General features: G+C 36.2%; 1 protein-coding gene across 1 annotated transcript in view; it reads left to right on the forward strand.

Moving 5' to 3' along the window:
• The window catches only part of LOC309660304 (uncharacterized protein), an 897,320-nt gene that overhangs the window by 413,777 nt on the left and 456,286 nt on the right, over positions 1-27,257 (forward strand). Inside the window, exons 4-5 of the mRNA XM_082460816.1 lie at positions 918-1,136; positions 3,312-8,525. Coding sequence (XP_082316942.1) covers positions 918-1,136; positions 3,312-3,340 — 248 coding nt within the window. The 3' untranslated portion in view covers positions 3,341-8,525. Of the gene's footprint in view, positions 1-917; positions 1,137-3,311 lie in introns of the transcript that reaches the window.

Here is a 27,257-nt window from a genome sequence, read left to right on the forward strand (position 1 = left end):
GTGTTTGACATAGAAGAAGCAAAGTGAAACATTTGCCATTTGTATCCCAAGAAAGATATAAAGATGTAATGTATAGTGTGAAAGCAATCTGTTAAAATGGGACGAAGTGGAAATTTTGAATTCTAAGTGTCTAGGACAATGCTTATTTGCTACTCGGTTTAATAAGGAATATTTTCTTTTATTTTTATTTGTATTTATTAATTTTTTCTATTGAAGTACAGTTGATTTACAATGTTGTATTACTTTCAGGTGTACAGCAAAGTGATTCAGATATATATAACATATATATGTTCTTTTTCTGATTCTTTTCTGTTATAGTTTATCACAAGATATTGAATATAGTTCCCTGTGCTATACAGTAGGACCTTGTTGTTTATTTTATATAAAGTAATGTGTATCTGTTAATCCCAAACTCCTAATTTATCCCTCCCCCTCCTTTCCCTTTTGGTAACCATAAGATTATTTTCTATGTCTGTGAGTTTATTTCTGTTTTGTAAATAAGTTCATTTGTATTGTTTTTTTTAGATTTCACTTATAACTGATATATGATATTTGCCTTTCTCTGTCTGACTTACTTCACTTAGTATGATAATCTCTAGGTCCATCCATGTTGCTGCAAATGGCAGTATTTTATCACTTTCTATGGCTGAATTATATTCCATTGTGTGTGTGTGTGTGTATGTATTTAGTGCTCCTACACTGTTGGTGGAAGTGTAAATTGGTGCAGCTGCTAAGGAGAACAGTATGGAGGTTCCTTTAAAAACAAAAAAATAAAGTTACCGTATAATCCAGCAATCCCATTTCTGGGCATATATCCCGAAAAGATGAAAACTCCAATTCAAAAAGGTACAACCCAAATATTCATAGGAATCCAGGAATCTTGATTGGCTTGTTCATAACTTTCTTTGCCCCCCTAGCTTCTGCATGTGCACAAGATGGAGAGAGTGAGGCTGAGTTTTTACCTGATGACTTTGAAGAAAAACCAGAAAGAGAAAAGAAACATAACAATTTCACTTTGTGCAACGTGTGTAACATTCAGCTGAATTCGGCCGCTCAAGCCCAAATCCACTACAATGGCAAATCACATCAAAAAAGATTAAAACAACTCAGCAATGGCATGGTGAAAAATGACAATGGTAAGTGTTTCTAGAGATATATTCTTAGTTTTACATCATCAAGTTATTTGTGTACCTGCAGATGGGGAAATAAAAGAATAATCTCTATTTTTAAAACCAGGAAAAACATTAAATAAAAGCTTAGTACGTTAAAATAAAGAATATCTCACAGCTTTTTGAGAGAGAAGGGGAAATTTATTTGTTGTCTATGCTTAAATTTATTAGATTGTGATCATGACCCACCAGGACATTTATGATAATTTGAAAAAGTTGACATTAGGTTTTCTTGATGTTTGACTTTAATATAGTTATTTGGAAATGGACATTCTTTTACATTTTATATAAAACAATGCTTTTTATGTTTGTTTTGTGCATGTTGGGGCTTCAATTGCTTAGTAAGACTGCAATTGATTTAAAAAAAATACCTATCTTTTCAGGTAGGTGTTTTAACCAATAAAATATGATCTATTAGTATGTACAGATTGTTTAAATTTGCTGGTGAAAATTCATGGTTTGCTTAATCACTTTAGACTGCCTTTTAAAAGTATAAGTTGAATTTAGGAGTAAGCAGACTTTTAAAATAGCACACATATACTTTTGGAAAAGAATGGAAGGTTATTAGAAAAAGCATGGAGTGGTGAGGGAAGGAACGGTAGAATTCTGCCGTAGGATGTAGGCGAGCTGAAACACTAACAACTCCAAAGAGTTAACAATATTGTGGTCTGGTTGGATGTTTCATGTTTCATCGATAAGGTATATTTTATCTAAATTTTAATGACATTTAAAAATGAGACTGAATTTTGATCTTTTCCAGTATTTGAGATCAAAGACAAATATAATTTCATAGTTTGCTTCAAGGCTACCAAATAACTGGAAGGAGAAAAGAGTATTTTTTGAATGGAAATTATTTCTACCTTGCTTTGTAGTTTTTACTATGAATGAACTGGAATATTCTAACAGAAAGGACTCCTTGTTTCTCTTTTGTATGTCAAATAGTTAATCATGGATCTTCTCAGTCAAAAAGATGTAAAAAATAGTCATCAGAAAGTAAATAAGAACTAGTAAATTCCATAGACCCAAGATGAACTAGTGAGGCAAATGTGCATATTAAGTCATGTTTAAAAATACGGATTTCACAGTCTCTATTTTGAATCTCCTAAGGAAAATCTTTTCCCTGTCATTGATATTTAAGTAAAATCATCTTAAGTACAGCATGATTCAATTTCAAGTTGTTTTTCTTTAAGTTGGTGTTGGTGGGGAGGCAGAATCTGGCCTCTTTCCCCGACACTGAATTAAATCTCAGAGACAGTTTTGGGTGAAGTAGGAAAGAACAGCTTTATTGCTTTGCCTGGAGAAGGGGGACACAATGGGCTAATGTCCTCAAGACTGTGTGTCCTGACCTGGAGGGGTTAGTGAGGGGTTTTATAGTAATGATTCAAAGAGGGTGCGATCAGCTCATGGACCTTCTTCTGATTGGTTGGTGGGGAGGTAAGCGGGAGTCAACATCATCAACCTTCTGGTTCCAACCGTCTGGGGTCTACGTGCTTGTGGGCAGCATACAGTTAACTTCTCCCATCTAGTGGGGGTTTCAGTATCTGTGAAACAGCTCAAAGATATTGTTATGTGTATCCCTTGAGGAGGAACCAGGGCCCTGCCCCAAGGCTGCACTGTTGTTTCTTGACTGATCCACCCTTGTCTCTGCATCCCCTCCCTTCCCTGATTAGCAACTGTTTGAACCTGCTTGTTTGGAACTCAGGGAAGGTCATGGAGGCTGAATGAAGCCTATTTTCTGTAATCAAGATATGAGGGACACAGAAAGGCTTTTGTGCCCAGGGGCCCTACAGGGTCCTGCTCCGTTTCAGTGGTGCTAATGGTGTCAGCTTTGGTGTTTTATTTCACTTACCTTGATATTTACAAACGTCTTCAGAGAAGCAATAAATTACGTCATAGAAAGAAACTCAAGAGACATGCCTGGTTTAGAAATTCAAATCAGAGCTAGTCTCAGACGAAATTTAGGATGGTCAACAACTTTCAAATCATAATACTAGGAATGAGTTTCCTCAAATCAAATATTTTAAAATAATTACATCAGTGCACATATTGTGGGCTAGCATTATACTAAAGGCTTTATGTACATTTTCTTATTTATTTTTTCCTCACAACCAGAGAGATATTTCCATTATCTTCCTCTTACAGATGTAGAAATTGAGGATAATGTCGATTGAATCCTTTACTGAAGGTCACCCAACTGTTAAATGGTCAAACTAGAAATCAAACTCAGGTCTTATTCATTAAATAGGTGTATTCTAAAGTATACTGTCTCCCCAAAATTAATATTCTGTAGAAACTGTGCCTTTCTTTATTCAAGGAGAAAAATTATTTTAAGAGAATATAAAAAATAAAATTCTATCAGATTCCCAACAATGCATTGATCAACATGGTGCTCAACAAATTTTATTGCTACATTTTCTACACATATTATCTTTTCAAGGTTCTTATTAGCATCAAATTAATAAAAGTAATTAAAAATGAGGGCTTCCCTGGTGGCACAGTGGTTAAGAATCCACCTGCCAATGCAGGGGACATGGGTTCGAGCCCTGGTCTGGGAAGATCCCACATGCCGCGCAGCAACTAAGCCCACGAGCCACAACTACTGAGCCCGTGTGCCACAACTACTGAGCCCGTGTGCCACAACTACTGAAGCCTATGTGCCTAGAGCCTGTGCTCCGCAACAAGAGAAGCCACTGCAATGAGAAACACGCACACCACAGCAAAGAGTAGCCCCTGCTCGCTGCAACTAGAGAAAGCCTGCGCGCAGCAACGAAGACCCAACGCAGCCAAAAATAAGTAAATAAAATAAATAAATTTATTTAAAAAAATGATTATGAATTAATGGGAGCACTTGGTTTAGGTCATATTAGTTTGACCTGAAATCATACTTCAGAGGAGCCCTCACCACTACTACAGGTGGATTTAACTATAGGCAATCCACTCACAACTGAGTTAGTTGTTACTTTACATTAATATAGCAACATATTATTTCTTTTAAATATCCATCCATCTCCCCACTCTAAAAATGTACTTTTTCAGACCTGTTGGGAAAAAGAAAGGAGCCCAATTCTGAGACTTAGGTACTTATTATTTGTCGTTCCTTTACCTGCACAGAGACCAAGCTAAAGTCAGGAATTCTCAAGAATAATGGATCCTATAAGTTTTTAGTCGAGAGCAGTATCATTTTTAGTTTATCTAGAGAATGAAATGGGACATAGAAGGAGATAGCCTTCTCCTTGAAGATGCACACACACACATATGACTGCTGTGGACTTCTTCTACCTTTAGAAAACCACCTCAGTTTAGATTTCAAATGGGAAATATATATAGTAGTGTCCAAAAAGGAATAAGATACTAGAGATATTTACCTGGATTCTTCCAACCTTATACGTAACTTGTTTTGAGGAATGCAAATAACATAAATAATAGAAATGGAACTAATTTTTATTATTATTCCTTCGAGATTGTCTACATGAGAAAAAAAATAATATCACTTCAGTCCTGAATGACTGTAGAACATTGAATAATTACATGCCTAGAGGCATATCCTAATATATGCTACAAAGAACAAGAATGAACAAGAGAGACACCACCCTATCAAAAATACAGTTTTTGTATTTCTGAGAAAAATGTGGCATTTCTCATGTCATTTCTCATGTCATCCAGGGAAAATGATCTTCTGAAGATCACAGTGAAAAGATATATCATGTGTGCTAGTTAATTAGGAGGCCATGGTTCCCACAGGTGAGACTTAACTTCAATTTTTGACAGTTTCTGCCCTCTTGGCAGAGGTAAATTTACCTAGGACATGTGTCCGCCACCTGCGTGTGTGCTGTCCCGAGACCCCCAGGTCCTTCCTGCCAATAGGGAGTGTTGCCTGCTGAATTCCTCCTGAATTTTCTCCCTTACTGGAGCAAAACCTCCCAGCTTCTTGCCTCAAAAGGCCGTTCCAGCTTCAGATTTGCTGATGCCAGAGTTGCAATTCTATCAAGTCCAGCCCACCCTCCACCAGGTTCACTTTCTTCCTGCCTCTCACTCAGTTCCTGACCCCTAATCCACCCCTTGCCCCCAAAATCTTTCTCTCAGAGTCTGAGGAATCCACCTAAGACATCACCAATACTTCCTATATATCCATAAGTAATATGCATAATATGTCTCATTGTGCAAAAGCAACAACATTTAATACTTTCCCCCATATGTAGTTTCCATTTAATGCCTGTATTTAAGCTTTATCATTAAAAATGCCAAGGGAACAAAAAGTGAACTAGTATTTATTGTTCCAGGTATCTTATATACATCATTTATTGAACCCCAATCAACGATTCTGCAAAGCAACTGTTACTGCATCTATTTCACAAATAAATTAGCCAAGAATCAAAGGGACTAAGATACTTGCCAAATAGTAACTCTGTGTATTTGTAAAGTTTCCCGTGTCTACGTTAACAGCAATACACTCATCTCCAGGGCAGACTTACATTCTACTGTTGACAAAATTATGCCATTTATTTGGGTATTTTCTTACACAATTGACTTTCTGTCATTTTTAAAGCACTTAACTTACATTATTACAATAAAACTGATGTTTCCTTAAATTTTCTTTACCAACATAACTGCTGAGGACATTTTGTGCAGTGTAATTAATCACTGTATTTTCTGTTATTCCAGAAATACATTGATGTTTATGTTAGTGCACTTTTTGAAGATGAGGTGAGATACAGAAGTGGCAGCAGTGTATTCCATAATTAAAAGTTGCTTAAATGTGTAGAATTTATCATATTCCAGAGATTCCATGCTTCACCCTTTCATGAAAACTATAAACCAGAGAAATTCCAATACAAACTGCATGACTTACTAACTTTCTCTTTGGAAAAAGTCTTTGATTTTATATTTATGAGGAATGTAAGTTTTGCAAATAATGATTATTTTCTGGTGATAATAATGTTGTCCTGTCTGAGCTGTACATAAATGTACAAAAATAAAACAAAAATCACCAAGATCCTACAAAGGTAATTACTTCTAATCTTTTTGTCACCATTCTACCAGGTATGCAAATAAATATGAATAAACAATATATGTACAATATTACACGCATTATAGCATAATAGTGTTTATGGACAATCACCTTTTTCTGACTGCATATTTTTATATTACTGTAAAGAAATTAATAATGCAGTTGAGATTTCTAGCTGAATATTGGGATTTTACTCACATTTGTCATTTTGCTTTCCGACTATGTGATATATTCTATAGTGGAAAAACCTTAATATTATCATGAAGTATAAAATGAAATGTTAAAATGAAGTATCACAAGGGGTTTTATCAGAAGACAGAAATTTGAACATAAGAGTAAAAATGCTTCTTTGATTCATAAGAGCATTTTGGAATACATATTACAAAGGGTACAACTTTCAGGGTATTTAAGGCTTCTATGGCCAACTAATTTAATTCAATTTCAGTGCTCACCATGGTTAAGCTCCGATTAATGCTTGTTGAAGGATCGAGTAACAAGTTGACCTATTGGGGCAGCTTTACTTTATACACACTGTATTTGTCATATTTGAGTTATTTTATTAAGCCTGGTTTTCTAGTTTTATTAGGCTGAAACTGCTATCAAATAATTCAGTTTTATCTTAACAGTATTCTAGACTCTTTTGGTGCTCATTGTTCTGTAGCACATAAATCTAGTATTGTTGCCCTTATCTTTCCTCTTAGCATTACATTTTCTTTTAGTTAACAGAGAAGCTAAATAAAATTTTACTTTCTAGCTTTCACTGATCTATTCTCTTTTCTCTTTCCATTGATTATCCCAGATGAGGTTAAAAGTGTCAGTAGATTTTCAATTTACAAGATGTTCCTTCTCCTGCAACATTGGTAGTTAAAAAAAACAAAATAGCTTCATAGAATTTTCTGATACTTCAAGCCTTGAGATATATATATATATATATATATATATATATATATATATATATATATATATATATATATATATTCATACACACACACACCTATATATGTAAATTTCTCATTTACATATAATTTTGTCTCATCTTTTAATCTCCAAGTACTATTCATGCTTTTGTAGAATGTCAATAAACTATTTAAAATTTGCCAGTAAATTTGTGGATTCTTAGTATTCCCTTCTGAGATCATTTTATTTAACAATGAAAACTGCTTTCTTAATGATATCGTATCTATATTAGTATATGACATGCAATAAGGAATATTGCTTTGCTCATACTTCTCTCTTATCCACCATACCCTTTAGAAGGTTCAGCCAAGGGGAGAAAATAAAAAAATGCTGATGTTAAATTGCCCAACATTATGTAATAAGATATTTTGTTCTTGTTCGAGTCTTCTAAGTTTCTTTTTATCACTGAGGGATAAAAATATGGGGAAAAGTAACAAATGCTGATTTACCATGTTCAAATTTTGAGTAGGTCTCTGGCTTTGGTTACTGATTTTTTTTCTCCCTGAAGAGAAAACACATTGATTATTCCAAAAGGGATAGATTTCTAGTCATTAGCTACTTGTTTCACCTGGACTTAATATTAATTCCATTGAAGGACAACATCTTTTTCAACATAGAGATTTCTTTATGCAATCTGTGTCCTGAAGAAACCCCTCTTTACTGGGATAATGGTGAGGTTTTACAAACTTAGGTTGATAATCTAGGCTGACCCCTGTCAGGAGACCATGCCACTGTGCCCAAGAAAAGTGTACTCTAGTTCTTCATGACCACTGTTATCCATGAAAAATTTGATGAAATGACCATTAAGGGAACCTTGAAGAGAAAAAAGGATGAATTAAATGCATGCCATTTAGTTAGAGGACAGAATTTATTTGAGATAGAAGAGATTTCAATTTGTGATTCTCTGTGTGTATATGGGGGTGTATATTTGGGAGCGTTTGAAGACTTGCAGGAATTGGGGGCTTATAGCAGTGGTGGTATGAACTGGGAGTGCAGAATAAATTTTTTTGGTCCATCTGAACTTCAGATGTTAGCATGGGTAGAACTACCTCTTCTTTCCTTACCTTTTTCCTCCTTCCGTCACTAACCACTTCCAACAGAAGCATCTTCCACTCCTAATGTTTCCCTACCCTCCAATCTTAGAGAAATAAACATTTTCCCCACTTTTCTAGGTTTGAAAGTATGTTTTTTTCACTTTTGTTCTGTTTCCTTTATAGTTCCCCTAAAAGTAACTTGCCCATGGTGACAGTGCTAGTAGGTAATAAAGACGGGATTCTTTTAGGTATGAATTCCCCTTTCCTTAAAAGTTATTTTGCATTTGGAGGCAAATCCTATTTAAATTGGCTTCACAGTTTCTACAGCTCCACCCCAGGTATGTCATGTGTCACCTTTTTTTTTGGTTTGGTTCTCAAAAACACTAAGCAGTGGTTTGAGCCTGTGTGTGTGTGTGTGTATGTGTGTGTGTGTTTGTGTGTGTGTGTGTGTGTGTTTAAGATGGTACAATAGGTTAATCGTTAAGTAGACCTTTAAAATGTTAATTTTAAGTCTTTAAATAAGGGATAAGATAGTAATTTTCAAAAATAGCAGCCCAGATACATGTATTTCTTCTGTTTTCAAAATTGCGATGACGTGACACAAGAAATTTGAGAACAAAAGTAAATAAATCCATAGCAGCATTGCACACTTGAGAAGAGTAAAATGGTGAGGAATTTCTGGAAGCTAAAAAGGAAATGGGATGAAAATGTGGAAAACATGAAATCTAAACTCAAATAAGGAAACTCACAGAAGTAGGAAAAAAGAGCCCTATCACTTAGGTTTCCAACAAAATTTCAGGATATCTCTAAGGTTGATCTGAGGTAGCCTTAAATGTAAGACTCACTGTTTGGTGAACATCCTGATGAATTTACGTATGTTGATTTGCAGTTAGAAGCTGGGATATAACTGACCTGCCCAGCCTAAACCTAGGAAAGTGAAGAACAAATTACTCTGGGGACTACAAGCCAGAAAGGTCCGAAAGTGAATTGTTTGATGGGGGTCGAAGATAAGAGAGGTAGAGGAAATAGACATGTCTAATATGAATTTTTGATTCGTTACATTTGTAATAATGTGTGCTGTAATTCCCTCTTACATCTCACCTGTGGAATTTTCAGTAAAGACAACTTTGCTTACTGACATTTTATGTGAGCTTAGAGTCCTTCTTGGGGGCTGAAATGAGTGCCAAGATTATATCCAGGTTGAGGAAGATACAATCACGCAGGTAGAAGGACAAAAGACATATTTTGTATGCACTGCTCACTTGCAACCGGTTGTATCAGGTACAGTGCTGAAGTCAGAGATATGACCGAGACATATTAACTAGTCACTTAAAATTGGCCAACCTTGGGAGGAGAAAGCACATGAACATAAATTTCAATTCAAGATTTTACTTGAGAGAAAACAGGTACTGAAAAAACACTTTTTTTTTTTTTAGTACAGTTGATTTAAATTTATTTATTTATTTATTTATTTATTTATTTATTTATTTATTTGGCTGTGTTGGGTCTTCCTTGCTGCACGTGGGCTTTCTGTAGTTGCTGCGAGTGGGGGGCTACTCTTCGTTGTGGTGCACGGGCTTCTCACTGCAGTAGCTCCTCTTGTTGCAGAGCACGGGCTCTAGGCACACGGGCTTCAGTAGTTGTGGCTCGTGGGCTCTAGGGTACAGGCTCAGTAGTTGTGGCGCACGGGCTGAGTTGCTCCGCGGCCTGTGGGATCTTCCCGGACCAGGGCTCGAACACGTGTCCCCTGCATTGGCAGGCGGGTTCTTAACTACTGCACCACCAGGGAAGTCCACACATATGGTTTTATTTCAAGATTTTATTTCAGTGACTCAATAGAAATATAGCAATACAGAGGATTGTGTGAACGCATCAATGAATAAGAGGTAAAGGACTATGGTTTCAAAAGGAGAAGAATAAAAGCAGAATTAATATAAGAATATTTCACTTCTTTAACGCATAGTAAACAAATACTTGTGTATGTGATAGTAATTCTGATGAATAATTAATATTTTCCAGTTCCAGAGAAGATTACAACCTTCTAACAAAGACAATTGGTGCAAAATAGGTCGCTCGAAGGAGGAATAAAATAGTGAATACAGCCTGAATGAGGAATTAACAAGGTTCTTGATCGAACCCTGTTTGTACACTGTGTGTTTAGAATAGTGTGGTTGATGTTAAGAAATTGAACAGGGCTTCCCTGGTGGCGCAGTGGTTGAGAATCTGCCTGCCAATTCAGGGGACACGGGTTCGAGCCCCGGTCTGGAAGGATCCCACATGCCGTGGAGCAACTGGGCCTGTGAGCCACAACTACTGAGCCTGCGCGTCTGGAGCCTGTGCTCCGCAACAAGAGAGGCCACGATAGTGAGAGGCCCGCGCACCGCGATGAAGAGTGGCCCCCTCTTGCCGCCACTAGAGAAAGCCCTCGCACAGAAACGAAGACCCAACACAGCCAAAATTAATTAATTAATTAATTAATTAAATGGTATATACTTTAAAAAAAAAAAAGAAATTGAACAGAGGACAAGCTGACTGAAGAATAACAAAGGTGATAGCTTGACTTATGTACATATTCGATTTGTGCTCCTATGACCTGGGTTTTATCCTCACTGGTAGCATAGCTACAGTTGAGGGAGTTATAAAATAGGCAAAGGAAAGAGGAAAAGGGAAAGCGACCTTAGAATTTAATTCTTGTAGGAGGAAGAGAAAGGGTATCTTAAGGAGTTAATGAAGGTGTCAGAAACATAAATGATGGGTTACCTTTGTTGTGCATTTAATCGTATTTTCAGTCCTATTTCCAATGCATGCCCCAGCCCAAGGAATTGCCAAATGTGCCAATAACTTATTGATGTCCTCTCCATATTTTCCATAGTGTAGGGCTAAGAAATAAAAATTAGAGGATTTTATTTTATTTTTCAATTCACAGCTTCTCTCCCTAGAAAGAAGTCAATGTGGGCTGGGGCTTAGGTCAATCTGAGAATCACTCTTTTCTTTAAAGACAATTTTATTGAGATGTTTTTATATATCTGTATAAATTGTAGAAAGATCACCACAATCGAGCTACATAACTTATCCATCACTTCTACATAGTTATCCTGGTGTGTGTTTGTGTGTGTGTGTGTGTGTGTGTGTGTGTGTGTGCTGAGAGATTTAATTTAAGATCTGTCCTCTTAGGCAATTTCGTGTGTACAATACAGTATTATTAACTATCGTCACCATGCTGTACTAGATGCCCAGAATTTATCTACACACATAACTAAACCTTAGTACCCTTTGACCGACATCTCCCCATTTCCCTCACCCCGCAGCCCCTGGCAACCACAATTCTACTCTCTGCTTTTATGAGTTCTACTTTTTCAGATTCCACAGATAAGGGAGATCTGTGGCATTTATCTTTCTGTGTCTGGCTTATTTCACTTAGCATTATATCCTCCAGCTTCATCCATTTTGTCTCAAATATCAGGATTTTCTTCTTTGTAAAGGTTGAAAATTTCCCATTGCATATGTGTGTGTATATGTATGTGTGTGTGTGTGTGTGTGTGTGTGTGTGTGTGTGTATATATATATACACACACACACACACACACACACACACACACACAGTTGATCCTTGAAACATGCAGGTGTTATTAGTGGTGCTGACCTCCCACGCAGTTGAAAATCCTAACTAAATAACTAAAATAATAACTAAAATCCTTGTGTAGCCCTCCATATCCATGATTCCACATCCACGGATTCAACCAACTGTGGAGCTGGTAGTACCGTAGTACGTATTTATTGAAAATAAAATCCACGTATAAGTAGACCTGCTCAGTTCAAACCCATGTTGTTCAAGAGTCAGCTTGTACACACACACACACACACACACACACACACACAGAGGCCACATCTTTATCCATTCATCTGTAGACAGACACTTAGTATGTTTCCATACCTTGGCTCTTATGAAAAATGCTGCAGTGAACATGGGAGTGTAGATATTTGTTTGAGATGCTGATTTCATTGCCTTTGGGTGTATATGCAGAGGCGGAATTGCTGCATCATAAGGTAGATGACTCTAAAGAGACCCACATAGAAACCCATTAGAATCAAATTGTTAAAAGTTAAAGAGAGAATATTGAAAGCAGCAAAAGTGATTTGTTATATATGCGGCTTCAGCAGAAACCTTGAAGGCCAGAAGGGCATGGGATGATATATTCAAACTGCTAAAAGGAAAAAAACCTGCCAACCAAGCCACTAAATGTGGAAAATGTATCCTTCACAAATGAAGAGGAGATAAAAGCATTCTCAGACAAATAAAAGCAGAGGGAGTTCATCACCACTGGAACTGCCTGACAAGAAATGCTAAAGAGAGCTCTTCAAGTTGGATCAAAAAGATGCTAAATCAGCAACATGACAGGGTAAGAAAGTACGAAACTCATTGGTAACGTCAGTATATAGACAAAACCAGGATGGACTGTATTACCTTAACAGGGGTGGGTAATCACTTTTAATTCTAATTTAAAAGTTAAAAGACAAAAGTGTTAAAAGTAACTGTAACTAAATTTTGTTTGCGGATACACAGCATAAATAGGTGTAAACTTGGAGGCACTCTTTCCCTTCAATGCTCCCAGACGCTTAACTTTAGCTACTGGAAGGTAGGCCTTCCCAGGAGGCTCAGTATTCAGTGGGATTGTCTCCCAAGGGACCCAGCCCCAGATGCACTTTACACCTGATCAGATAGGTCTGCGTTTTCACATGAGTGCCGCTCAGATGAAGCTAAAGTCTCCACTAGTTATATTTATTTACGTTTTATTCTGGATGCTCCTCTTAGCATATTAAATATATTTTCAAAACTAATATTTGGGTTCACAGCAAGCTTGTTAAGCCATGTCTTCAACACTGGCCCTATCCTTCTGTATTTAAATGTGTTATCAGACTAACTGGGTTAGTGGCCTGAAGGAAGAAATTTAAAATATTTATCTTTTACTTAATACTCAATGCCTAACACTCGAAGGTATGTCTTCTATGGAAAGATTCCTATTCATAACCTAGAGGAGAAGAAAAGTAAGCATGAATTCTCACTCTTAACTGTTGACTTAAGAAAAAAAATTTTGCCTATTTGTATTTCTGGGGATGTTATTCCAAGCATCTAATACTTGATTTCTTTAAGTAAAATCTAGTACAACTGTAAGTCTTTCCTACTGAGGAATGTTTATGTAAATAAAGCAATAAAACGATGCATGTATATATGTGTATATAATACACACACACACACAAACACAAATAACTAACAATTACTGTGTAGCTTTGAGATGTGTATAAGGCCCTGTTTGAACTTGTAGGGACAGATGGAAATATTGCTATTCTATAAGGAAGATCTTCTTAAACGAAGACTTATTTTGCTGTTGCTACTTTCTTTCCAGTTCATTCTGATTATTTGTGACATTATTTTATTTACCTTGCCTATTCAATAAGCTTCTTGAAAGAAGCAAATGAGGCAATATAGGTGAAAGTATTTCACCAATCTCTTTTTCATACAAAGATGTGAATTTTAATTAGTTTTTTTTTTTCCTCTGAAGTGACTCTGAGTTATTTGAACATAAAGGGCTCCAAGCATTTAATAGGAATTTAAATCCATATTAAAACCTAGGCTAAAAGTCAAGGAAGTACACTGTGAGGATGTGTGAGATTTCTGGAATGTTTCTTACACATCAATTACCCATCACTGCAGTACTCTGCTCTGATACCATCAAAGCCGAAAGATGTAAGACTTAGGGACAGCAAGGAGGAGGAAAAGTGGGGCAGGTGTGTTGTCTTTTATGTGTGGCATTAAAGAGGAGGAGAAAATGGGCAGTGACCACCGTGGGAAGGAGAGGAGCACAGACGGAACCCCTAGAACTGGCCACAAAAAGGTGTAAAAGAGTGTGAAGAATTCGCCTGCATCCGAGATGTGGGCCCCGGTGGCTGAATTAACAGACACTTGTATTTGGGGGCCTCTCTGTTAGTGCTTGCAATCAGCATCACCTGCATACTTGGTAAAATCCAATTCTTGGGAGGCGTCTCCCGAGTTTCTTGATCCAGAAATGCTGACAGTAGACCAAGCAATCTGTGTCTTAAAGAGTCCTTCAGGCGCTTCTGTGACAGGCTGAGTTTGATAATCGCTGCCCTGTGTAATAAATACCATCTCAGAAGCAATCATTTTAAGATTAAATAATGTAGGCAATGTGTTTAGTGCAAACAGGCAGTAAACTTTCAATAAAATAAGATGTAGCTCTTACTATGGTTAGTCTTGTTAAACACTATAATCAGCTGGAAGAGAAGTCAAGGTTGGGAAACTATCATATATAGACTTTTAGAATTTATAGTGTCCTTAGAAAAATAGTTCAGGGACCCCCCCTCACACTTTGACCTGCATACAAATCCCATGGGAACTGAGAAGGGCCTGAGATTCAACACTTATAATCAGCTCTTAGGTAATGACGTTGCTATTGGTCATATGATCACAGTGTGACTAGCAAGGATCTGGTCCATGGCCCCTTTTACTTCTGCTTGACATTCTTTGCAGCCCTCAAAGTCATCTGAAACAGAAGTTTGAGTATTTGTAGAAAAGCCAAAGGACAGAAGAGAGTTTGGAAAGTAGCCATACATTACTAAAGTTTTCTGGTCATTTTCTATTAACTACATACCTTCAGAGGGAGACAAATAGTACTGCTGGACTAGATAAAATGAGACAAATGCATTAAGCAAGCCATATATAACCTCCACCATGTAGATCTTACTTTGCAGAGTCACCTAGAAGAGTCCATGCTCTTGCTTTGCTTAGTAAACCTTTCACTTTAATTTTATTTTGAAAATTAAAGCAGCTTCTTTTTTGAAGCTAAACTTAGTTTTAATCGTTGACTCACATGCATAGATTCTTGGAGTGTAGCCACAAGGATGCCACCACGGTAGATTTTTCAATAATTACATTATGTTTAATTGTGGTCAGCCCATATTTCTGCAGTTTGGAGGGTTTTCCAAGAAATGACTGAAAATATGGTCTCCACTTTAAGGAAGGTTCTGTCCTTTAAGCAATGCAGTTAAGTTTAAACGTGTAGTATGATAGACTAGAAGTAACAAAACTTATATAAGTGGAACCCATTTAAGCATAATACTTTTCACTGCTTCTCACGCTACTCTTTTGGGGTTGGTGAATTTGTAGTTAATTGGATCTGATCCCTCCGTCATGCATGGCTGAAGAGAAATTTTAAAAGTACACATTTTAACTCATTAGAGCTTCCTTGAATTGTATGGTTTTATATTAAGGTTGTTACACAAATTTTACACAATTGGAATTCTATTCATGCACCTCTTAGTCTAAAGTGGTATTGAATCATAAGAGTAAGCTATAATCAAACTACATTTTTAAAATAAGCAGTCCTAAAAACAATGATCACAGAAATGAAATATTTCCTCAGGGTCAGCCTCAGAAACATTGTTTTTTAAAGCCCATTCCTCGGGTCAGCCTTCTTCTGTCTTGAAACCACCACTGCCAGCAGCTTTGGGCTTCCATTTTCACAACTTCTCGCTCAGTAAAAGAGAATGTCTCTTCCTAGTTACTACAGCAAAAAGCCTCATTTATCACTGAATTCTATGGCAAATGCAAGACTAGGGAAAATGGGTAGTAGGTTCTAGAGTCAATCCTTAGTCTCTCACTGTGGAAGAAATACTTCCTGAGTGGAGTTACCTGGAAAATTATAATTATCAAGTCCCTCTAAGGTATTACAGAAATTTAAAGGATAATAAACATTAACTGAGCTCTTGTATGGACCAAGAATAAAATCTCCTTTTCAAAAAACTTCTATGGGAAAATCACATCATCTTTGCAAACTCAAAAAGGGCTCTTTGGCCCGTAATGGATTTTAAAAGTGCATCTAAGAACATCAGGTCGTAGCCTCAGTTTTATATACCTTGTGGGCAGGATTTGGCTGATTTTGGGGTTTCAAAATAATTTGAACTTTTGTGAAGAAACTTAATTTTTGAACATGGAAACATTTTATTGCCTGCTGTCCTTTTATATGTTTAGATTTTAATATTTATCACTTAGAAGGATTTTTTTAGTTATAAATGAACACTCTGCTAGTAGGTAGCCTTGGTTTTAAATTTCAGATTATTCCGCAAAATAGAAAAATAATTTTATCAAGATATATCACATCCTGAGCCCTTCAAAAATTCCATCCAAAACTCTAATTAAGAGTACTTGAATAACGAGTTTGTTTGCTATTAGTGTAAACATTAGTTTACTCTCCATAACAGCCTTTTTTAGTTTCATCGTTGTCTATCTGAGTTTATCTTAGAATGGCGAACTTTTAAAAGACATACATTATTTGAAAGTAGTTAATTTCATTTTATGAGCTATCCTAACAGTGACACTGTAGCATTTTAAAGAATAATCATATATTAAAAAGTTTTTTAAAGACTTGATAGGAAATATGGATTCCGAATAAAATTACATTCCCTATGAGAGCAATAACTTTAAAGAAGTTTTCTTTTTATTAAAACACAAACACACACACACAGCATCTATCCTAAGTTAATTTTTTGGGAGGAGGCGGGGGGGACAATTATATAGTAGCCCTCTGCTACCTCAGTATACTCATTAGTGTTCCTATCAGTATGGAGCTGTATTCTGAGAACTTTTAGTGGCAAATGTCAAAAAAAAATCAAACTGAATTAACAAAAATGGGGTTTATTGGCTCATTAATGAAAAGTCGTGGGTGGAGGTCAGAGAGTAGACTATGCCTGGCTTTAAGCAGAACCATGTTTAATAGTATGGCCTCTGTTGTCAGACTGTCCTGGTTCCACTGCTTACTAACTCTATGATATTTTGCTCACAATACTTAGTCCTTGTTTAGCCTCAGTTTCCTCAACTGTGCAATGTGTTTAAGGTTATCTTTTGCAGAGTGTTGTATTAATAGAACGAGATGTGGTACTTAGCATACAGTATTACCATACACTTTCCATTTCCGAATCCCTACTCCTCAGGTGAGCTTTCCTCTGTATTGACACCATTTTTACCAGGAGCAGCTCTAGGCTTTCATTTCCCCAACTCTGCGGTCAGCAAAAGAAGTATGTTTTCCCTAGTTATCACGGCAAAAGGTTCAGGATAACATTCATCAGACCAACTGGGTTATGGTCAGTCCCTGTGACCAGGAACTGTATGTCCTACTCTGATAAGCCAAGTGTGGGTCACACGCCTAGCCTGAGAACTGACAACAACCCCACTTAGTCTTAGAGTGAGAAAGGGTGGTTTTCCAAGAAAAACTGAAATCTTCTTACCAGAAGATAAGGAATTAGATTTGGGAAAGCAAGGGCAACAGCTATTTATTTTTAAAGTTCACTGATTTTAATACTTTGGCTACATTCTTTTGTTTGTTCTAAGTTGTTTGGTGTCTTTCTAATTACAAACATTCATAGAATGGCAGTAGGAATATTTAGTATTAAACCTTTATATGGTTTATAAGGTTATAACTATAGCCCTAAATGCAATATAAAATTCACTAACAACTGGCATGTAGCTTTTGGTTACCAAAATTTGTGTCTCATCTGAAGAGCTTACTCTATTATTTTTCTGTTTTATCTCCCATTAATAATGAAAACAAAACAGTCTCTTAAAAAAAACAAACCACCCTCGGAAAAAAACCACGTCATAACAAAAAATCTTCACATAATATGCTTCACAATTTAGAAGAAATTCCAGACACATTGGCTGACATATCCATTCACTTTATTTTTGTAAGATAATCGTTGAAGTGTATTATTTTGATTTCCTCTGCAATCTAGTGTTTTAATCATCTAAATTATTCTATGAAGATTTTTTTCAAAGATGCGCGGATTCTTAGCTTTACAGTCTCAGGAGAACCAGAATGTCAGAATCAACGTGATCTAAAAGTAATCATAAAAAATATCCTATGTAATGTGCTAATTCGTTTATTCAATAAACATTACAGGGAACTTCATTTTTTGCCAGGCAAAAATCTTTGCCTTCCTGAGTTTATATTTCAACAAGTAGAGACAGACAATAAAAATGGACCACATAGAAAAGTAAATTACACTGTAATAATATAGTGCTAGAATAGCATAATATAGTATGGGGACTATGTGGATTTTATTTTAGGTGCTCAACGTGATTTATTTCAGTCTCAAGCTTTAGGAAAAAGGGGAAAGACATACGAAAAGTGTTATTCTGTTCAACCCATTGTTGTAGCCTTTGGTTCACAAAAGTTAATGATATTAACGGAGAACATCTATGGAGTGCTTGTACTGTTAGCTGGCATAATTAAGTAATAGGAAATAAAATCATTCTAACTGGAACTATTTATTAAATATTATTGTATGTTTCTATTAAGTGAAACATTGTAGAAGTGTTAGGTCAAGTCGTATAAGTAAAAATGAATCTTTCCTACTTTTTTAGTAGACCAGATGATTCCCCCCTCAGGCTAATTAATCTTTCCCTTGAATGCTAATGGGACTCCCTTTTTCACTGTGCTGCTGTGTTGCAACCCATTATTCCTTTGTTTTGGGTCACGTGTATGTGTCATGGTCATTAGTCCTGCAGGTCACTCATTGTTCCATTCTCCCTTCACTGAATAGCCAGACTCTTCAGGCATGGGCTTTTATCATTGCACCCTTTTGCTCTAAGATCCACAGTCACTCTATCTGTTGTTTACTCCAGCTGACATGAGGGAAACCATGCTCTTACTGCTTTATGGGGAAGAAAGTTTCCTTTTCTCTGATCCCCAGCTACCTGGAGGTTTATCCCCCTCCAACTCCCATATTGACTTGGACTTGGTGACCAGTGTGGTCAGTGGGTAAGACACAGAGTTCCTTGTAGGGAAACCACTCGTCTCCAAATTCTGTTTTTAGGCTCTCTAACCCTCTGGATCATTATTACCTGGTCGAAATGCAAAATGACTGCATCTTTATTCTTATATACGTGTTCTTCAGATCTGAGCTCTTTTCTGCCAACTCCATCCCCACCCAATCAAGGCTAGTTTCTGAAACTCAAAACCCAGAAGTTGCATTTATTTATTCTTTGGGTCCTATCGGGCTATCTCTTCCTGTAGACATAAATCTCGGGATGCTACATAGGAGGAGAGCTAAGGGTAGGAGGATATGCCCAGAAAAGAAGCCTAGAATAGTGTTTCAAAACAGTATTCTGCCTTGTGTTTATGACCAGCACCCCAAACTAGGGACTGAGTTCCCTTTATAGGTGAAGAGACTGTCTAGTGAGAAGAGAGAGATGGGGTAGTTCAAAGAGCAGGGCTTTGAAGACAGGGAGACTTGCATTCAAATAAGGGTCTGCATGTAAGCTGTGTAGGCCTGGGCATATTAATTTCTTAGTCACTGTATGTTCAACATTAGATTCACAAAATTGTAGCATATTTTATGATGGTTGTGAGGAGTAGAGAAAATATATAAAGAATGAAATGCAATATTTACTCAATTAAAATATGTTATAGTTGCTAGTATTTAAAGAACATTTTCTAGTAATAGCTCAGGACAGATATAGATATAGATATATCACTGACACTGCATTTTTAGTTATGGTTATTTTATTAATAAGGAAGTATTTATATTTCTAAACATTTTACATTTTCTATCAAGCAGCCAATTCAAACAAAATTTCATGGACCAAAGTTCTAATAAAGTTAGAGATGATCATTAAGACTTTATTTAAACAAAACCAAATAGAATAACTATATTTTATTAATTTTCAAATTCTCTTCTTGTGAATATGAACTTCTCTCCTTTTTTACTTGAATGATATACATATAATAAAAACACAGATAGTAATTTGAATACTGTTGATCTGTATGCAGTATTGGTGATATCAATTAATTAAGACACCTTAAATTCACTATCATATTCACTAAAAATATAAATGTTTGAAAGGAATTGTTGAAAAGTATAAATTGCTATACCTTTACCTATTTTTGAAATCCTGGTTCTATAGTTATTCTTTGTGAAATTACAGCTGCCCAATTTTAACTAAAAATTGAATTTCATATAATTGTTAAAGCCCATGCAGATATTTTTTTATCAAATTTCTCCCACAATTAAAAAAATTATGTAATGATGATCTTCCAAGCAATATTTTACTCTTCAATCAGTCCTTCTATGAAAAGCTAATGTTAGAAAAACAAAGAAGGATAAAATAACACTAAACATAGCTGATACTATTTATTTTGAGTCCCTGTTATTAAAAAAACAGTCTTTTGAAAATTTTCCTGGGAAACTGCTAATATTAAAAATGAAAAAAAAATTAATGAGTATGATATTATTTGTAGAGAAGTAAAGAGTTTAGTAGTTAAAATATTACATGAACTTGGGGCTTCCCTGGTGTCGCAGTGGTTGAGAGTCCGCCTGCCAATGCAGGAGACACGGGTTCGAGCCCTGGTCTGGGAAGATCCCACATGCCGCGGAGCGACTAGGCCCGTGAGCCACAGTTACTGAGCCTGCGCGTCTGGAGCCTGTGCTCCGCAACAGGAGAGGCCGCAATAGTGAGAGGCCCGTGCACCGCGATGAAGAGTGGTCCCTGCTTGCCGCAACTGGAGAAAGCCCTCGCGCAGAAACGAAGACCCAACACAGCCATAAATAAATAAATAATTTAAAAATATATATATATTACATGAACTTAACGACAGAAAGTTTTACTGACCTGGAAGATAAACTCTTTTATTTTATTTTACTTTGTTTGCATTATTTGCATAATGCACATGCATGATTTAATAGAATATGTCAAATGAATCTCTCTCTCCATACATATTTCATTATCATTGTCACCATTCATGAACTGGGGGGAAACAAGTGACACTCAAAAGGGTGGACAGTGAACAGGGAAAGCTGAGGCTTTTAATAGTGAGCGATTACCTCTTCTATTCCCCAGGGAGTGAGGGCAGAGAGCTCTTTGGAACCCAGGGCAGGAGAAATCCTGTGAAGAAAGCTTTCTGTTTTTGGGGTGGCATGTGTGGGTATTTTTGTATTCTTACAAATATTTATTTTCAAGTTGGCTATAATTCTTTTTTTTTAATTTTTATTTTATATTGGATTATAGTTGATTTTCAATGTTGTGTTAGTTTCAGGTGTACAGCAAAGTGATTCAGTTATACATATACATGTATCTATTCTTTTTCAAATTGTTTCCCATTTAGGTTATTACAGAATATCGAGCAGTGTTGCCTGTGCTATACGGTAGATCCTTGTTGGTTATCTATTTTAAATATAGCAGTGTGTACATGTCAGTCCCAAACTCCCAGTCTATCCCTATTCCCCACCCTTGCCCCCGGTAACCATAAGTTCATTCTCTAAGTCTGTGAGTCTGTCTGTTTTATAAATAAGTTCATTTGTATCATTATTTTTAGATTCCACATATAAATAATATCATATGATATTTGTCTTTCTCTTTCTGACTTACTTCACTTAGTACAATAATCTCCAGGTCCATCCATGTTGCTGCAAATGGCATTATTTCATTCTTTTTTATGGCTGAGTAATATTCCATTGTATATATGTACCACAACTTCTTTATCCATTCATCTATCAATGGACACTTAGGTTGCTTCCATGTCTTGGCTGTTGTAAATAGTCCTGCTGTGAACATTGGGTGCATATATCGTTTTGAATTAGAGTTTTCTTTGGTTATATGCCAAAGAGTGGGATTGCTGGATCATATGGTAGCTCTGTTTTTAGTTCTTTAAGGAACCTCCATACTGTTCTCCATAGTGGCTGTATCAATTTACATTCCCACCAACAGTGTAGGAGGGTTCCCTTTTCTCCACATCCTCTCCAGCGTTTGTTATTTGTAGACTTTTTGATGATGGCCATTCTGACCAGTTTGAGGTGATACCTCATTGTAGTTTTGATTTGCGTTTCTCTGATAATTAATGATGTTGAGCATCTTTTCATGTGCCTCTTGGCCATCTGCATGTCTTCTTTGGAGAAATGTCTATTTAGGTCTTCTGCCCATTTTTTAATCTGATCCTTGCCTCCAGAAGGTGAACAACAGGCCAGTAAACTATTACTAGTCTCACCAGAGAGGCTCTGGAGGGCTCAGATTCACCAGGCTGAGTTTTAAGCATTTTCTACTTTCCATGACAATGCTCTCTTCCGTTGGTGCAAGTAATTGAGAATTGGTCTCCTTAATCTCATAAAGTTCGGCAAACTGAAAAAAGTAGATGGGATCCCTGCTTTGTCTTTAACCAAGGTGTAAACCAATCAAGGTTGAGGACAGATGAGTGGGGAATGAATTCAAAGTATGTATTTTTAAATAATAAAATTATTCTTTTTTGGTGTCTTTTGGCTTTATTAGAGAGATGATTTCCAGAGAAAGAAAATATATTCTTTCAGATCTAGTTTTGCCAGTGGAATTTTTTTAATAAGGAAATATGGCTTTGGGACTGTTCCTGTACTGCCTCATGAAGAACCGGTGACTCTACATTTGTATATAAAGCATCCAAAGAAATTTTTAATTTTTTGTGAAGTATATTTTAAATTTCTTTAGGAGTTCTATAAACCTCTCTTGTTTCTTTAAATAATGAAATGTGTTGCTTTTTAAATATTTGGCTTCTAAATATGTTACAGTTATTCTTTTAATCTCTGAGTATTTTTTGTACTCTGAATTGATTTGGACTTGAATCCCAGTGGCCTTGTATAATTTGTATTTAAGTTCAGTGATTATATGAGCTTCAGTGTACATTATTTCATATAAACCAAGGGTCAGCAGCCCCAAAATATGAATGATTAAAGAAATAGAGTACTGCCCCATTAGCCCTTGGAAAAAAAATATAACCAAATCTAGCACAACCTCCTGCTTTTGGCCTTCAAGAAAATAATTTGAGAAATGGCAATATCCTGAGGTTATATATTGACTCAAATTGCCTCCAAATTTATCAACTTTGTTTTATTTTTCCATTTGCATTTTAATTTTTTTGTTTTGAAATAATTTAAGACAATAAAATGTTGCAAAAATATTGCAGAGAATTTTTATGCACCTTTAACACAACTTTTCCCAATGATAATATCTTATACAACCATAGTACTTTATCAAACCAGGGAATTGGCATTGGTATACTAGTATTAAACTACAGACTTATATATACCAGTTTTTACACACACTTTTTTTTTTTGGTTTTGCTTTATATAGTTCTGTGAAATTTTATTACATGGATAGATTCATATAACCACCATCACAAGCCAGATACAGAACTGTTCTATCACCGTAAAGAAACTCCCAACCTACCTATAACCCTAATTTCTACCTTCTTCCTCAACCACTGATCTATTCTCCATTACTATAATTTTGTTATTTTGAAAATGTTATATCAATAGAATGATATAGTATATAAATATCAGATTTTTAAAAACTGAAGCATAGTTGATTTACAATGTTGTGCTAGTTTCAGGTATACAGCAATATAATTCAGACCTTTTCAGATTTGTTTTTAAGGAAGCGTAAAGAATTTGAGATTGTGTGTTTCACTAACCAAGTTCTGTGTTTCAATAACCCATTCTCTTTCATTGCTGAACAGTATTCCACTGTGTTGGTGCACTCCTGTTTGTTTATTCATTCACCAGTTGAAAGACATTTGGCTGACACACACAAAGCTTCTATGAATATTCATGTACAAGTTTTTGAATGGACATAAGTTTTCAATTCTTCAGGGTAAATACTAAAGAGTGCAACTGCTTTCCTCAAATGGTTAAACATAAAGTTACCATATGATCCACTCCTCGGCGCATATCCAAGAGAAACGAGAACATATGTCCACATAAAAACTTGCACACTCATGTTCATGGAAGCACTATTCATAATAGAAAACAGTGGGAAAAACCCAAGAGTCCTTTGGCTGATGAATAGATAAATAAAATGTGGTGTATCCACATAATGGAATATTATTTGTCAATAAAAAGGAATGAAGTACTTACTAAAAAAAAAAGTGCAACTGCCGAGTTGTTCGGTGATACAGTTGACCCTTGAACAACACTGATTTGAACTGCAAGGGTCTGCTTATATGTAGATTTTTTTCAGTAAATATACAGTTGGCCCTCCATATCCATGGGACCCTGTGGATGTGGAGGGCCAACTGTAAGGGACTTGAGTATCCATGGAATTCTGCATCCATGGGGGTCTTGGAACCAGTCCCCTGCAGATACTGAGAGATGACCATATACATTTAATTTTGGAATAAACTGCTACGTGGATTTCCAGAGTGGCTGTACCATTACACATTCCAACTAGCAACACAAGAGAAATCCAGTTTCTCAACATCCTCATCAGCACTTGATTTAACCTGTTAGTAATTTTTTACTCTTTCCATCCTAGTAGGAGCGTAGAAGTATTTCACTGTGGCTTGTATTTGCATCTCCCAAATAGCAAATGATATTCAGCATCTTTTTGTGTGCTTGTTATCCATATATCCTCTTTGCCCAAATGTCTGTTCAAGTCTTTTGCCCATTTATTAATTAAATTTTCCCATATTATTGATTTGAGAGCATTCGTTATATTCTGAAAACAGATCCTTTATTGGATATGTCATTTGGAAATATTTTCTCCCAATCTGTGATTTATCTTTTCATTATCTTAACAATGTGTTTCACTGGGAAAAGGGTTTTAATTCTGATAACGTCCAGATTACAAGTATTTTTCTTTTGTCTGGGATTGTGCTTTTGGTGCCATGCCTGAGAACTCTTCACTGACCTTAGGTCACAAAGATTTTCTCCTATTTTTTTTTTCTATTAGTTTTGTAGTGTTATGTTTTGCATTAAGTTTTGATCCATTTTCAGCTGATTTTTGTATAAGGTGTTCGATTGAGGTTGAGGATTATTATTTTTGTTATTATTTTGCCCATGGATGTCCAATTGCTCCAACACTATTTGTTGAGCAGCTAACCTTTATTCCTGTAATTGTTTTTGCACCTTTGTGAAATATCAATTGGCTGCACTCTCGCGGGTCTACCTCTAAACTCTCTGGTTTGCACTATTTGGATCTATGTGTATACCCTTTTGCCAATACCACAGTGTCCCAATTACTGTAGCTCTATAGTAAGTCTTAGTATCACGTAATGTGGTGACTCAAATTTTATTCTTTTTCAGAATAACTTTAGTGATGATAGCTCATGAGTTCCTTTTCCCTTTAAATGGTAGAGTCAGCTTATCTATATCTGCAAAAATCTTGCTAGGATTTTGATAGGGATGCTTTAAACCTATAGATCAATTTGGAGAGATTCGACATCTTTACTGTGTTGAGTCTTCCATTCCATTCCATGAAACTAATCTTTATGGTTTTGTAACCGAAAGTGGGGTCCGACTGCTTGACACTCGAAAGCCAGTAAAGAGGCCAGGCTGGTGGAAAGGAGGGTTTGCTTTATTTTGGATGCCAGCAACTGGGGGAGTGGGGCGAGGGTGGATGCCTGTCTAAAGGCCCCCTCCTCCTCCCCTGACAATCAGGGCGTAAGAGCTTTTATAGACAGAGGGAGGGGGCTACATGCAGAAACAGCACAGGCAGCTCAGACAGTCATCTTGCAGTTTGTCATGAAGTGGTCTGATCAGCGTCATCTTGATTGTTTTAAGTACAGGTAATCTTCAGTTCCAGGGTCGGTTTGTTCCCATTTCTTGAGGCCAGCTCTCGGAATTGTGGCAGCTTATGTCACGGCTACAGCATGGTCACCATGTAGTTCACTTCTTCCACCTGATGGGGGTTTCAGTATCTGTAAGACAGCTCACAGGATACAGCTCAGAATATTATCTGTAGCCCTTGAGGAGGGACTAAAATCCTTGACTTTGCTGAATGACTAACTTATTATTGTTTGGTCTCCTTTGACTGTTTTCCTTTGTTTCTGCTTTTTCTCACTTCTCTGGTTATAAACTTATTCTTTGGCTAAAGTTTTTTCATAGACAAAAGGCAGACAGAGGACATGGAGGGGGAGGACCATAGGGTCCTGCTCTGTTTTAGTTTCAGTGCACAAATTCTGTATATGCTTCATTAGATTTATACTTAATTATTATAATTTTTGGAACTATTATAGACTGCATTTAAATGTTCTGTTTTCAGTTTTTCCTTGCTTGTATATAGAAACAAGATTGATATGTGTGTGTGTGTGTGGGTGGGTGTATGTGTGTGTTGACTTTACTAAACTCTCATTAGTTCTAGGAATCTTCTGTATATTACTTGCAAATTTCTATGCAGCTAATGGTGTCATCTGCAGATAGGCAAGATTGCATTCTTCCTTTTGAATCTGAATGCCTTTTATTTGTTCTTGCTTTATTGCTCTGGCTAAGACTCACCATATGATATTGAATACGAATGGAAGGCATGACTATCCAAATATTTTCTTTCTCTTTAAGATTTTTAGTATGATTCCCTTATGATCAGGAAATAAACTTTGTGTTATTTTTAATTATTTTCCATTTGTTGAGGTTTGTTTTATAGACCAAGATGGGGGCTCTCTTGATGAATGTTCCATGTGCACTTAAAAAGAAAGTGATTTCTGGTGCTGTTTGGTGATATGTTCTATAACTGTCAATTAGATTTTGTGGGCTTCTGGTGTCGTTTAGATCTTCTTAATCTTCGCTAGCTTTCTGTATAGTAGTTTTAGTGATTACTGAGAGAGAGGTTTTGAAGTCCTTAACAACATTTCTCCTTTCAATTCTGCCATTTTGCTTCATGTATTTTGAAGCTCTATTGTTGGATGCATATACATCAAGCATTGTTATATCTTCCTGATGAATTGACCTTTGGTGATTTTCTTTGTTCTGGATTCTACATTGTTTAATACTAATATGGCACTCCAGCTTTCCTTGATAAATGTTTATATGCAATTCCTTTCCTATCCTTTTTCTTCTTTTTCCAGATTTAATGAGATATAATTGACATATAATATTCTGTTAGTGTAAGGTATACTATATGATAATTTGGTATATGTATATATTGCAAAATGATTATTACAAAAAGGGTAATTAACACTTTTTTCACCTCAAATAATTATCTTTTTTTTGTGGTGAGAACGTTGAAGATCTACCGTCTTAGCAACTGTCATGTGTATATTGGTAACCATAGTCACCAAGCTG

The sequence above is a fragment of the Balaenoptera physalus genome (assembly GCF_965194825.1).
Source record: "Balaenoptera physalus genome assembly, chromosome: 4".
Lineage (NCBI taxonomy): Eukaryota > Metazoa > Chordata > Mammalia > Artiodactyla > Balaenopteridae > Balaenoptera > Balaenoptera physalus.